Genomic DNA, 15,639 nt, shown 5'->3' on the forward strand with positions numbered 1-15,639 from the left:
CAAAAGGGGCTCATGGAGATCTGCAGAACTCAGAAAAAAGCCTCCAGTGCAAAAGCAAGGGTGAAGGAAACTTAAAAATGGCTGATAAAGACATCTAATAGGGAGAGAGACAGGTCTATTGATCCAGTGGGAAAACAGTGCTAACACTGAAAATTTGACAGAACTGATTCTAAGGTTTTGGGGTTTGAGAATCCTGAGCTCAGAGAAAAGTCCAGCCTCACAGAATGGATCCACTGCACAGAGCACACTGCCAGGAATATCCAAATCCTACCTTGAAGCTATCAGACCTTGCGCTTGCTTTCGACTAGCAGAATGAAAACCAGAAGGCTTTTCCTCTACCTTTCCACTGCATCTTGAATATGCCTCATCCAGCTGTTGCGTTCCTCTTTGGAGTTGGTGTGAACCTCATACATCTCAGGCCCTGCAGATGAAGCGCTAATCAGAAACATTCCCCTTTCTTCGTTGGCTACTTCTCTTACTATGAGCTTCTGAAGGGAGATAACTGAAGGCTTCTGGTCCTAGTGGAAACAGTCACAGCATATACAGAAAAAGAATTAAAAAAGACTTCATAAAATCTCTTTGAAAGGACCATAATCTTAGAAGAGCATCATTTGTCAATTAATTGAAGTAATTGTACTCTTGCGACTTATAGTGAGCCTATGCGTGTTCTCACCAAGCGTAAAGCTACAAATTTGAGAATTCGGGCTTTTTTAAAAATATATTTTGAATGATACTTTACGGTGTTCAAAATGAGTAAAGCATGCACTACATGCTAAATAATGAATTCCTGAGGCTCAATGGCGCTGAACTTCTGTATTTATAAAACTGGTTTGGAAATTTCCATCCAAGACCTTTCATGTATTTTATACATGTTTATCACTACATTTTCAGTTAAAATAAAACTTCAGTTTTGTTTTACAGAACTGGAAGTTAAAATTTATTTTATATAATTGAAAGAATTGGCTCTGCTTCCTATCTTCATAATTAGATGAGACATGAGCCTAAAAAAAAAAACCCTAATCATTCTGCTATTTTCATCCCTCTGCTTCAAAATGTTATTTAATTTTGAAAATAAACTTTATTTTCCATAGACTGGCATATTCCTGTTTTGAACGCATTACCAAAATTAAGAGAATAAACACTGTGTGAAAATAACCTGAAAAATTATCTATTTTTTGAGAAATACACAAATAAATATCTAATGTATATATTTAAAAGGCTGATAATATACTTACAACAGCTGCAAAGACATATTTTTGGTCTTTTTCTTGTAAAAACAGCAGCACATCAGTTAGAAGCAGAGCTAAGATGTCTTCAAAGGAGAGAAAGAAGAGAGTGTTTTTTAACAAAAGGTATTACAGTTGTAGTTTTGGTAGTATATATGTAGTCTTTTATATTTGAAGAGGGAGAAGGACTGATCTGTAAATATCCCATAGAATTCTACAGTAAACTAAACAGGAAATATCTGCATGACACGATGGCCTGCACAAAGCAACTGCAAGCCCTCACTTTGTATTTCCTGGGAAAGACAACACTTCCTGCTACCCACCCTCCAGCAGCAGGACTGGAGTTTTCAATCCACACTGGCCCAGAGAAAGAAGAAACACACCCTCAAATGTCAGCACAACTTCCACAAGCTGCATGCAGGCAGTTTGTCAAAAACTACCCCAAATAAATTTTATTTTGCCTGTGCTTGTGTAACATATAGCACAATGCAACACTTCTGGAATGAGCAGATAAATCACAGAATCACAGACCACTTGAGGTTGGAAGGGACCTCTAGAGATCACCTAGTTCAACTCTCCTGCTCCAGCAGGGACACCCAGAACACATGGCACAGGGTGGCATCCAGGTGGGTTTGGAAGATCTCCAGAGGAGACTCCACATCCTGTCTGGGCAGCCTGTTACAGGGCTCTGTCACCCTCACAGGAGTGAAGATACGTATCATAAAGCTGTACAGCAAATACAAATAAGCTCAAGCAAACAAACAAACAAACAAGCTTAAGCAAACAAACAAACAATTAACTCAACAGCAACATGTGATTATACACTGAAAATCAAATTCTGGCCATGAACCAGGCTACAGTCATATTTGCCTTCAGATTTTGTTTTCCTCTGAAGACATCACAGTAGTACTAAAGAACAGTACATGATTTTTTATATAATAATGTTAATAGCCAGTACTGCAAACAGTAGTCAAGAATCTACGTTACTGATAGTTGCAGTACTGCAAACATACAAGTCAAGAATCTACGTTATGGAATGAACCTGCAAACTGCAGGAACTAAAAGGAAGGAGCTGGGTGGAAAATACAAGCGTTGAACGCTAAAAGCTCATCTCATCCCAGGCTTTGGATGAGGGCCTTTCTTACCTAGACATACAGAATACCAGCCACAGTATAGCAGTGGCAGCTTCTAGCATCACAGGTCCAGCAATTCGTGACACATTCTCATTACCATTACCTCACAAATTTGTGTTTGTAGCATACTGTAACAAAGTATTTTCTTTCAAACTTATCTCTCAGACTACTTAATTTTTATATGTTATTTGCAAGTAAAAAATTAAAATACTTTACAGCTAGGATGGAATACCTTTGAAACGTCCAGTAGCTGTTTTCCAGTACACTAAACCTTCATGAAGAAGTATCCTCTCTTTCCTCATCAAGTCCTGCTTCCTGAAAACATGGCCATTTTTCAACTTTGTATATGTTTTGTTTTCAGTTCTATTAAGAATTTCCAGGAACTTTTGCCTTTTCTCATATTCATTAACTTTCAAATCTACTGCTGCAATCATATCCTTAATTAGTCGAAGGGCTCTGCATAAGTCTTTGTGTTCTTCTGTTCCTTCTGTAGCAAAAATAAAATAAAATAAAATAAAATAAAATAAAATAAAATAAAATAAAATAAAATAAAATAAAATAAAATAAAATAAAATAAAATAAAATAAAATAAAATAAAATAAAATAAAAATAAAAATAAAAATAAGTAAAGTCATCATAAAAGACATTCTGTACTTTATGTGAACCAGTCGCTATGATGCAAGGCTTAAATCAATACGCCCATCATTTTAAGTAGAACCTGGCAATCAATATTATGGAAATACTCAAGACATCCGCTTTTGCCAGAGTTTGTCTCGAGTATTAAAAGAAGACATGTATGTCAGATTTATTCAGTAGTCAAAACTACATGTCAAATAGCTTCTGATATATTTATGAGCTCTTAGCATTTAAAAATATTTTACTGGCTATATAAATCATGTTGTGCATTATAATTTTGATTAAATAAAAAAAACTTGAAATGTAATTTTAAACATGAAGGGTTTGCTTCTGGACACGCAGTATTTGGCAATACTTGTTTATTGCTTACTTTTTTTTTGCAATATACCTGTAGAGCTATTAACATTTTTTTAAATGCTGCAGGAAAACTTAGTGGTCATTCAAACTTGCTTTGAAAGTAAGAACACTAATTTATTAGGCACTCCACTGGAATTCATTTAAGAGAATGGAATTTGTTTAAGAGAATGTGCATTTAGTCCGCATCCTGTATTCAAGATCTTTTGCTAAAACAACTAGGCTCTTCTGGACTTCCATGACTCACCTGGCTCAAACCTTGGAAATTTTCACAATCTAACTTTGTCAAAAATATATACCTCACACACTTTCCAGGCAATAATTGCTTCACAGTAGATAATCATACTGCTTTGATTCTCTGCAGAGTAATGGAATTCTTCCTTTGTTATTCTGTAATTGTGCACATTCTTACCTAAAAATGCCTTTAGATTTCACATATGAAGCATTACTTAAGCTTTTCCTCACCTTTTGAATACTGCAATATCCTTTCAACCAGAACAGGGTATTTGGTGATTCGCTGGGTGACAAGCAGAATGCATTCAGGGATTCCTCGTCGTCGAGCCAGCAGGTTACTATTTCTCAACTGCAGAGACAAATATATGTACCTTAGTTACTCCATACGCATTAAAATGACAAGTCATTAATGGGAAATGTGATCTACATGTGTCAGAATGAATTAAAACAAAACACTGGGTTAATGTGAAACACCCCCAAGGAACAGTTGCCATCCTGAGCGATGAGGTCCTTTAAGAGGAACATGTATGTGATGTACAATGGCAGCAAAAACTTTTGCAAATTTGAAATTAAAATGTAATTTATCAGATCACTGATTAAAAGGAAGTGATTGGATATTCTTAGTAGCTATGAAAAGAGAGTTACTGAAAGCAATTTGAACCTAAATTTGAACAAAAACTACAAGCTCGATATCTATTTTCTGCGCATTTTGTCAATAGTAATATACTTCTGCGAAAAACTTACTTTAATAAAATTCTGAAACTTCTTGTTTTGTTGCAATTCTTTGAAGAGATTAACAGCTTCTTTTTGATGGCTGCAAAACTCTCCATATATTTTCTTCATTTTACTTGCATTTTCCTCTGAAAACTGAAGAAATAAATAACCGAATTGTGCTCAGCATTGCATGTCACAGGAAGGCATGTGCCTGAGGATTATTATATTCTGCACACATGCGGAGGTACAGAACTTGTAACATTCTTGTAACATTTAAGTTACTTGTTCCTCAGATTTTTTGAATTTCACTGGTAGGGTCTATCACAACTGAATAAACACAGGCTATTCATCCTTAAGAGAAAAAACAGGAATGTAGGCTGGACAAACACAAGCTACTTCCATCACAGACTTTCCAATAATGCCTGGAACAATTGTGTTATAACAGTATTTCCTCTCCTCCTTGGAAACACAATCCCTTTTGAGGCTTATTTGCCCCAAAATAAGCTTTATCTGACCTCTATCTCACTTCTAGATAGGATAACAACAATTTGGTTTCTTTAGATGAGTAGAGCAAAAACAAATGAGATAAAGGTGAAAAACTGCAGTTGACCGCAGAAACTGAGCTGTTGCCAGCAAGCAAAGGTAGCAAGCTGCTCTATAGCTAACAGCTCTGTACAAATGTCCCTCCTCTACCGAGCAACAGCTTGAGGTATGCAATTAATTTAATGATGGGAGCAGCTATAAACATGGTCAAGTTCACCAGTATTCACAGTTCTCTGTCAGCAGTGATTTTCTCTCATTACTATTTCACTCTGTAATAACTTGGAAGAGTTGATCATTAAATTTTATGAGGCAACCTTAGCTTTCTTTCTGCCCACAAAACTTTTAAACTCAGTAAACTGCTTGAATTGAGAACTCCAAATACATAATGATTTAACAGATCTGAAGTCTCTACCTGCTGCACAAGGATGTCTCCAATTCTGCTGATCACAAAATTACGTTCACTCCCCTCCTCACATGATTCCTGACGTCTCTCCTTCATTCTGCAGAAGAATTGCCTGTGAATCTCCAGTAGTTCATCTAAGCAGGGAAATATTTTATCGACTGTGCTGTGGTCCAGCTGCAGTTCTTCCTTCATCCCTTTCCTGAATATTTCAGACATAATGAACAGGGTATAGATGTGATGCACTTCTGTTTGCATCAGCTCTGCAATACGAAAAAAGAGAGCATAATATAGTAACCACTTGAACATTTTGCACACATTCTATGATATATATTAGTAATACTCAAATATATGGTCATAAATTCTATGTTAGTTTTAATAAATTACATCAGTAACAGACATGATTTATCCTCCTCTGGCATAGTTATCTGAACTGTACCCCCCGAACAGGGTAGACATGTCTTTGGTAGTCCAATATGTCCAACACCTCCTTATCTCCAGAAAACATAATAAACTGTGAAAAATGTTCCTTGAATCTTATTGTGCTTACAGAAGTCTATCCTTACGTTCTCCCAGTTACAAAATATGCCGGTTCTCTTTCGAGTTTCTATGCCAAATTGTTTTCAAACTTGCATAAAACTTTGGTATACTGACCAAAAATCACATCCTGTCTTTTGATAACATCCTTTTCTTGCTTGCTGCAGAATGCTGGATCCACAACAAGGCTCCAGGACTCTGCTTCAAATTCTTGGGCCTCTGTGCTGAGGTCTGTCCACTGAGAGGAATCCACATCATCTGTAATAAAGCATAAGCTTCAAAGTCACCAGCCATATTAACAATAAGGGAAGTTTCTTTGTACATGCACACCTCTTCAATAAAATAACAGGAACATATCACAGGAATGACTATCAGACAAGACTTCTGCCCAGGCCAACAATGGTTTTACACAAGAAAAGTCTGTCAAATGTGAGGCTTGAAAGCCAAGGCTTGAAATGCAAATTCAACAGTGGAGAGGAATACAGTTAGCAGCCCATCTTGTCTCAGATCAAATCCTTCCCATCTTTCTTTGCTTGAAGATTTTTTTTTTTTACAGTTTGAAAATAAAATGTAACATTTTCAGAAGTATCTTGTGAAATTGGAAGGGCATTTGCAGTTTTGCAGCTGTCCAACGTGAGATATCTGCATGGTCCTTTGCGAATGAATGCCCTTCAGCTTTGAAATCTCACCTCATACCTAACTACAGAAAACGGCTATTCCTATTCACTTCACGGTCATCGACGACTGTTTTAGGAGAGCAGTTTGCCAGTGGAAAGTAAAGTTTTCGGGCCACCACTGATATAGCTTTATTTACTGCAACGTATGCTGTCAATTCAAGTGATTATGGGAGCACTGGAAAAAAATATGCTGTTGTTATGGTTTTGAAAATATGCCAGTAAGTTTTACCCATTCTTTTCCAATAGTAACACCAAATAAAAGAAAGTTCTGAATGTCATCAAGAAGTTAATTATGGGAAAGAAATAAATAGTGGTATTTTAAAATTAACATGTCTGATTATGTCATTTCAGTGAAATACACCATTATAATTAACAGAAGACAGCTGTTGCTTTTTAGTAAATGAAGCATCTTCCTTATTAAACACAATTTTGCTTTATTCTGTATGTACAAGGTAGTCTATGAAATTTAAGATTTGTGCAGTATTTCTCACCTTCGATCACAAAAGAATCCATTGATGAAAAGGTCCCTAAGGCCTGTAACATCTCTTCAGACCGTGACTTGGATCTCCAGGCACTAGTCTCAGAGTCTGGTTCAGGAAAGGGCATAGATCTTCTACAGTGGAAGAGAAGCATTGATTTAACAATCACAGTTCTTCAGGAAATGCTGAATGACATATTTAGGATACTGCTCTAGCAACTGCACTCTACCTTTCAAAACTGGCACTGGGGACGCTTTTGGATAAGGACTGGGATTGCTGTGAGGCTTCCCTCCTTGCAGCAGACAGTCCAATAGGCAGAGAGGAAGAAGGATGCACTAAGGAGAACACAGGCTGGGAAACGTCTCCAAGCGAGGAGTCTGTGAGGCAAAACAATTGCACAGTTATACTATGAAATGCTATCTTGTGTTCACACAGACCCATAGAAGGTTATCGGGAATGCCCCCTCATGGCGTAAGACCCTGATACACTCTCCCAGAATAGAAAAATAAACTTGTAGGCAAAGCTGAGAAGCTCTAACATGGAGGTCAAACAAAAACAATTTCAAATCATTTATGCTCTTAAATTGCAGTTTAAATGCAGGTCACCCAAATATTCATGCACATGATGAATAATGACATATACAAAAACACAACACAGAACTTGCTCCTGATTATTTCAATTTTCACTGAAAATCAATCATCAGAAAACTCCCAGTCATTTTAGTAGAAGAGTTAGTTAAATGGTAATTTCCTCGGAAAATTAAAATCATCTATATCAAGTATTAGAGAAACACCTACTTCCCTGCACATGTTGATATTACCAAAAGAAACACACAAATAATGAAGGAAATACTTGTTTTGCCATTTCTATTGCTTTTCAACGTAGACTCAACTTTAAAGTGCTAGGTTTATACCTTCTAGCTCACTTACTACAGTACTCACTTGTTAAACCAGCTTGTGGTTTGTTTTTATTATGGTACCTCTCCTGTGATTTCTGAAAGAGAATAATTTTATGAAATTACAACGAAATAAATAATAAATGACAACATATTGAACAGTAATTAACTTTCATATATCACATAAAGGTGCTTCTAGAAAACTGTCCTAAATCATGGTTCTAATTTCTAATAATAACTAAAACACCAAAGCCAAAGTAGAATCATACTTTTACTACGACAGGAAACTAAATCTATTTATTTCAATCTGAGTCACTACAGTTGCAATTATATTTTTTATACAGAATATTGCTTGTGGGGGCTGCAAGAAAAGGCGTTCATATCCAAGGCTTCATTTTCAAATAAATTTGAAGGATCTGTGGCAAGAAGGACTTTACAGAAGTCTGTTGCACTTGGACATGTATTTCACTTGAGGTAAGTCAGTGATCATCTTGTAGTCATTCATTCTTATTGAAATGAGTCAGTCTTGTCTTCTCTTAAAATATATCCACTAGTTGCAGTCCTAATGTCCTAAAATTGCTCAGAAATTTGTGCAGAACTACCACATGGCAGCTCCAGACAAAATAAACACTGCCTGTTTCAGGAGCAAGTAAAGATTTCTTTACGCTGAAGATGCCATATGAATGCTCTCCCTGCTAACCACCACGATGCAAAACCCAAACACACCATAAAGGCACACTGTACTCATGTGAAAAATGACTTGTATGTCTGTGGCTACTCCTTTGCAAGCCCCTTTCCATCCCATGAAAGCAAAAGCCCTACATGTTGGCTTTTGAAATCCGCAACCTTTGTCATGATAACCGCACCATGTCTGCATTCCTACCTAAAGGAACACGTTTTCCATCAGCCCAGCACTAATTTTGCCCTGTCTGCAGTGGCAGTTCAGCACAGGGAAAGATTGCCTAGGGATGCTCTTTCTCCAGAGATTTTTCAGAGCAAACTAGACAAATATCTGCCAAAAACATTAGAGAAGTGAACCTGGGCAAGGGCAAGGAGTTGGACCAGGTAACCTCCCAAAGACCCTTTTACCACTGTCTCCAATTTCTCCCAATACAGAGAATGTTCCTTTCCACAGGGAGACATCGGTGATTTTGAGGATCATTTCTTGCAAACAATTATTTCATAATTAGACCTTATAACTGTTTGGGAATATATCTCTTTTCTAAAAATACTTGTTCAACTCCACTGCTTTCTCTATTGCTCACATTAGAAGTTTGACACACTACTGTAGCACTCTCTGCACAGACACTAGGTCTGGATGGCCTGTGTGTGCTTTATTTCTTCATCTCATTTCAATGCCTTTTGAAAAGCAAATATTCTCTAGTAAGAACAGTGAGGTAGAGGAGGTTACCTTGGTGCACACAGGAGCACACTCCTTACAGTTCTTATGCACAATCACATTGCAATCTGAAACAGAAGGCACATGTCAAAGCCTGAAGTTGAGCACAGTCCTCAACCTGCAAAAAATTGTACTCTTTGGCTTCACCATCATATCTGCTTCAGATCCACTTACTAAGTAGTCTCTGGGCTGCTCTGATGCTATACTCCTTAGCTAAGAAGCAGCTTCTGCCTAATGTGTTTGAGTGAGGCAATGGCCCTGGTTCCTTCTGAAGATGTCCCTTTTCCCCCCTGCCCCTTACCAGCCTCAGCACTGTACACACAGCAGGTATTTCCAAGCCTAGGCAAGGTTTCTTTCTGAAAAAAAAGCACTGAATAATCATCTTATGGCAGGCTTCAGAAGACTGTAAACTCACACATAAGTCAGTAGCTACTTACAAGAGCATTGCAGTGACTCCTTTCCTAGGAGGGCCTTTTCACAGGCTGTGCATGGGATAACTCCTGAGAAGGTTCCATTTATAAAACTGTGTCTGTTCAGTTTCTCTTTATCTTTGGCATCTTTATTTTTTGTCTTTATCCCCAACAGCAGAGGCAGGAAAAAAAAATAGAAAGAAAGAAAAAAAGGACATTATAAAAGACGATAAACTGATTCAATCTTTAAGAAAACTAAAGCATCTTCTTTTAAGAGTAAATGATTCAAAAATATTTAACCTCTGTCCTGTCTGTCCTAGAAGACTCATAACAGAATACTGTATTATTAAATCCAACGTTTTTTAAGTTATAAAGTGATGAAGGTTTTGCTTTTATTGTCAGCTAAGCCAGCGATCTTTAATCAAGGAATACTGGCAGAAATAACTTTATAAACATGCAAAAAGGAAAGGAGCAGGAGAAAAAAAAAAATGAAGGAGATAACTGACTGCTGCATGCACAGGTGTCAATGTCTACTTCTCCCTGAGGCACACATGCAATCTCATGCTTACGCAATTCAGAGTACACTCACATAAATGTATACAACTTGCCTTTAGATCTTAAAATACACAGAAAAAAAAATCTAGTTTTAATGAATGTTAATGAATTTTAAAATTTTTAATTATTTTTACAGTACTTCTGTTGGCATGAGTACACATTCCCCCAAGCAGTTCAAGTAGATATGTTTTAGGATACCGCACAGATACTCACATATGTTTGGCTGCATGATTCAATATACAGCCTGTTCTACTGCAGAATCACCTCGGCAGCACTTTGCTAACCATTTTGATGCAGGTTTATTTGGGAATTTTATGGGGTATATAGCAGGGTGCATTAAAGAGCCTAGAAAGCTCCCGAAAGGCCAAACGCATTCCTCAAGCTGCTAATCGATGGCCTTACTCTAAACGTCAGCTGGCTCAAAAACAAACCATAAATGTTCTAAATCTGCTTGAGTACGTAAGCCATGAATCTGCAACACTTTTACAGTAAGAAGTACTTATTCAAGGAATCCCACTAACTTCAAATAAGGCAAATTCAGTGGATAGTGTGCAAATGTAAAAGGCAGGGATTTAAAGGCAATTCAGAAACTCTTACTTTACCTAAATAGTCAAGTGAGATTATTGCTAGCATTAAAAATGTCCAAAGAAATATATGATTAGTTAGGCTAAGGCTACTCTTTAAAAGGATTTTCTTTTAATTAATATGAAGGACCATATGAGAGTATACTGCAATTGTTTTAAAATTAAAAAATGAAGATAAAAGCTTCTTCCTAGTACTTACATGTATTTGCAATAAACAAGTTTATCTTTACATCAAAATTTATTCTGATCTATAATTCATTTAATTTCAGTGATGTAATTACAAATAATAATATAGACATAAATCTAAAATTACCTTGCACTTATTCCGTGTACTAGTCATCCTGTTCATCAGGAAGCTGAAAGTTCGACTCACTTTACATTTTTCAGACTCAGTTTTTGAGGGTACCATATATTTATCCCATTCCTCTTCCTGAATCCTAAAACACAGATCCATGAAAATTGCTGTGACCATTCCCACTCACTCCAGTGGGAATAGTGTCTTAAAAGGAAACAGAATCTGGACGACATGTGTTCCATCTAACAGTCACAATTCCCTGTTTTATTCTGGTTTTAACCACAGTTATTAAAAATGCTGAAATCTCTCTCTCTAGAAAGGAAACTCAGCAGCCTAGGGAGCACACAGAATGTGCAGCGTGCGACAGTTTTGCTGTGATTGCAGCCATTCCCAAATGCCTCCCTGTGTTTATCCCAGTGCTTAGGATGCCCCTGCTGCGCAGCAAACCCCACTTGGAGATGCACCACGGTACAAGCTGCTCTCTGAGCCACAGTGGCGCTCGCTCCGAGCTCGCCGGTCAGGGAGCACCTCCTGCACCCCCGCAGCGTGCAGGCCGTGCGGCCGCTCCGAGCGCAGCCAGGCAAGGCCGTGCGGGCCGCCTCTTCCCGCTCCGCTCCCTAGATGGCATTCTTGCCCAGACCTGCTCCAGGGCCCCGGAGAAGCATGCCGGCCCGAAAGCTCCTGGGTGACCAGTACTGATACCTTTTCTCTCGTGACTGCTCAGGCAAACTGTACGCTCGTTCTGCAAGACACAAAGCAGTTAGGGAACCCTCAGGGCGTTACGCTGGCAAATGCACTGGAAGTACACGACCTCCACCAGGCCATAAGCTCATCATTAAGCACTTGCAAAGTCGTTTGAAAATTAGAAAAGCAAAAAATATCTATATTAGAAGCAGGTTCTCCCAGGACAATACCATTGCCTACTAAACATTGTAAAGTTGACAGAGTCTGCCAGAACCAAGACTATTATCAGCGAATGCCAGTCTCTGCAAGCAGAGAGTCGGTGTTTAAGGGCATGACAAAATAGCTTGTTTTATTTTTCTGAACAACACAGACCTAAATGATTCATCTTTCTTTTTCCTTCTTATATAATTTGTTGTAAAATATCTTAAGGATGCTTATCTAATATTTGCAATTATCTGCTTTATTTGGCTTTGGCTACAGTATTAGAAAATTTTAAATACCCCTCCATAAAAAGTCTATGCACTGTACAGAACATGTAACATGTTACATTCATGCCCTAGAAACAGTAGGGAGAACTCAAAGAGACAGTTTTCAATAAACTGTATAAAAAGCAGATTAAAAGAAGAATCTGAGTTGTCTAGAAAAATAAAAAAGAGAATACCACCTACTATTTCCAAATTAGAAGTCATTTAGTTTTGCAGTTTATTTGCAAAGCTACCATGACCATTGGTTCAGAAAGGTACTTAGGCACCTGCCTAACTTGTGAGCATCAGATATGCCATACTTAAAGCTAGATACAAATTTAAGCACACTTACTGAGCAAGTGTGCCCTCAGGCAAATATATCTTTCGGGTTAGCAAGAGCTAGTACATTTATCACAGAAGTAGCGAGACTAGAATGGCATTTCAGTTAGTTGCCAGACAAAAACGGCGCAAGAGGATGCTTTCCCAGGAAAAAGGACCATGTACCCGTGGGAGATGGAGACAGTCTCATGCAAAACAGCGCTGCTGTGTTTTCACTGTGGTACTTACTACAGGGGTGCAGCAGAGACACTGACTTAGAGAGTGAAAGAGCCTGAAGAAGGGGTCGACCACTGTTCATGAACACACCATCTACAGAGCAGGGACAAATCCTTTACTGTTACAGACTGGTAATGCCTTCTTGAATAAAAACAGGCGGTTGTTTTAGTGTCGAGCATATTGAAAAATCACAGATGATGATTTCTCACTTTCTTCTTGCACTTCATGTTACTCTTGCTATCATGTACTTGCCTGCTTTGGCTAGCATCAGCAAGCATACATCTCACCACAGCCTACTAGTTCAGCTGCTCTTCTCTCCTACACAGCTAAACTTCAGCAAGATGTCCAAAGTGGTGGAGCTCACCATCTGGGCACAAGGAAAACAGCAGGTTTTTCAGCGCGCAGACATCTGAACGGACCTAGACACAGTGCAGCTGGGGCCGCAGACATCAGGGCGAACTATCTGACTTTGCTTCTTGGACCAGGCCGTGGGCCCAGGCTGCTTCCAGTAAGCAGAGGAGGTGGCTAAGATCTAGCACAGGTGCCTGGGTTAGACAGTAACTCCCAGCACCAGCTGCCAAACGCTGCTGTTAGCAGTTCTGTTCATGCAGAATGCTGGCAAGGGAGAGATGGGGCAGGGAGCAAGGAAATGCCAGCAGACCTTGAGCAGACCCTGGCCTTTTTCCTGGCAGTGGGTAGATGCAGCACACACTGGATTTGCAGCGTGGCCAGCAGGATGACCAATTTGCACAGCTTGGGAAGGGTGAGGATTTCACTTTTTGCATAACAGAGCTAGATGCCAAATATTACTTATATCTGGGGAGAAGGGAAGAGAGAATGGATCAGGTCAAAGCAGGTAATGGTATCTGGATGAAACTTAATAGTCTATGACACCAATGGTCTCTTTAGTTAGGAATTTAAAGGAATTCTTTTTCAGCTTTAAGCACATACTAAAAGGGTTTGCTTATCTGTCATTCTCTGCTTCTGTAACCTGCTGTGCAATTTTTTTTCTGCCCTGTTTTTAAAGATTTTCACCAAATCTGTAGGATACAAATGGTTACAAACAAATTAAGTAACATGGAAAAATATAACATAACTACATGCTGCATGCTAAAATCTTACAAAGGGTCCTAAAATCTTACAGTGAATTTTGAGCAACAACCACCAACCTGCTTGTTGCAGTTTTTAATACAGTTTCCTAAGGAAAAAAAAGATTTCTGCCATCACTGTATCTGTCTTCCATTAACTGTCACCATCTTACCTTCACAACAACTTTTGAATGTTCCTCTCTTCAAAGTTAATACCACATTTTTACAACTTTTGTGATAACAGGCTGCTGGATAGCTGAGAGACACCCTAACTAATGCTTCAACTGACAGAAAAGCTGCAGTGCCCACTCAGCAGTTCTCCCTTCCACCTGGTTCACTGTAATTTACAACCAGCCATCACAGGGCCTGTCTTGCACTGAACAAGGGAGGAAACTGACAATACAGCACACAGAGACAGGCTGCAATTACAACAGACAGGGTTATCATGACAGAAAACACTAGCTTAAAGAAAACCAGGCTTCATTAATTGCACTGCTCATGGAACAACTTTTTGAGCTCTGTAATTGTGCATTACCAGACCATTCCACAACTCTGCAAAGACTTTACATGTATTAATTTGGACTCAGTAATAACTCAAAAAATCAAGCCACATCAACATTAAAGATGTTTGGTCATCAGGAGAGTACTTGTTGAGTTACTGCTAGCAGTTTTATACAAACACTTTGGTGAATAAAGAAAAGTTATTAAATGATGTCAGTCGTTTTAGGGAAAATACATTTTCAGTGACTTCTGCTAAAGAATCTGTGTGTTGTGAGGTTTGTATTTGGGGGTTGTATTGGCCTGCTACAGCTTTTTCATCCTTATAACTAGATAGTCTCTTGGATTTTAACTGCACATTGCATGAGGGCAACGGCAGCAAGCCAAAAGCCAATTACAGTGAGTCAAGCCATTTATCTGTCTTTCAAACCCATATTTTTTGTTATTTAGAATTCAAAAAATATTCTTTTGCTGAAGTTGTCAGATGCTTTCTCAACACATAGCAAACTTTTTGAGAGCACAGTGAACCATTTCATTTACTGAAAAGCCTGTTTTTAAGTGATGTGATCCACATGAAAGAACGTGTGCATATTTTACAATTTAGCACAGTTTTCAAATATAACCCATACCTTCACTGAAGAAAGTTTTGGTTGTCTGTTAAATAGGAAGCCACATGTTTACAAATAAAGGATGTTAGAAGCAATCTGTAGAAAATCACAGGCTTCCTGTTAAGGAGGACAGTAATTTTATACAATCCAGTAATAAAACGTGAGGTTCTTATGGAATTTTCTTTGGACAAACACCTGTTTACTTGTTATAAATGTAACATCTTGCAGTGATCCAGAATGGGCTTAGATCAACTCTGCTAGAGAATAGCACGTGGACACTGTGCGCCAGAATCCCTGCAGAGAAACCTGCGACTGGCTTAGTGCTAAGGGTAGGTTATGCTCCCCAGACTGCAAGATGAGCCCAATCTCCCCAACACCAGTTCCTCATATTCCCCAGGATCCAAGGGAAGCTAGACCCTTCAGCCCATGAGGCCTTCGCTTTTGTGTCATCTTTAGCCTCCAGCAGCTCTTCCAACTGGAGGTGAAGCAGGGCTCTCTGCAAGAAAAAGATCACTGCCCTGGACCACATTACTTTTTCTAACTAAAGCTCTCCCTGATGCAATTCCCACATGCTGGCATGGGTCAAACACAGTGTCAGTGGAAGCCATGATGGAGGCAGTACATAGGGAAAAAAGGGAAGGATAACTGAAGGCAAGCAAATGCTTCTTCCA

General features: G+C 38.6%; 1 protein-coding gene across 1 annotated transcript in view; it reads right to left on the reverse strand.

The window, feature by feature from the left end:
- ARHGEF28 (Rho guanine nucleotide exchange factor 28) overlaps positions 1–15,639 on the reverse strand; it is a 120,697-nt gene that overhangs the window by 28,637 nt on the left and 76,421 nt on the right. The window contains exons 14-28 of the mRNA XM_088536739.1: positions 12,787–12,867; positions 11,774–11,813; positions 11,090–11,213; positions 9,665–9,797; positions 9,240–9,295; positions 7,875–7,926; positions 7,163–7,310; positions 6,946–7,067; positions 5,895–6,035; positions 5,253–5,503; positions 4,328–4,450; positions 3,815–3,932; positions 2,592–2,846; positions 1,236–1,312; positions 340–518 (exon numbers count right to left, since the gene is read on the reverse strand). Coding sequence (XP_088392865.1) covers positions 340–518; positions 1,236–1,312; positions 2,592–2,846; positions 3,815–3,932; positions 4,328–4,450; positions 5,253–5,503; positions 5,895–6,035; positions 6,946–7,067; positions 7,163–7,310; positions 7,875–7,926; positions 9,240–9,295; positions 9,665–9,797; positions 11,090–11,213; positions 11,774–11,813; positions 12,787–12,867 — 1,900 coding nt within the window. The remainder of the gene's footprint in view (positions 1–339; positions 519–1,235; positions 1,313–2,591; positions 2,847–3,814; positions 3,933–4,327; positions 4,451–5,252; positions 5,504–5,894; positions 6,036–6,945; positions 7,068–7,162; positions 7,311–7,874; positions 7,927–9,239; positions 9,296–9,664; positions 9,798–11,089; positions 11,214–11,773; positions 11,814–12,786; positions 12,868–15,639) is intronic.

Source organism: Tinamus guttatus, unplaced genomic scaffold (assembly GCF_059628265.1).
Source record: "Tinamus guttatus ecotype Peru unplaced genomic scaffold, ASM5962826v1 Tinamus_guttatus_pri_ptg000705l, whole genome shotgun sequence".
NCBI classification, from domain to species: Eukaryota; Metazoa; Chordata; class Aves; order Tinamiformes; family Tinamidae; genus Tinamus; species Tinamus guttatus.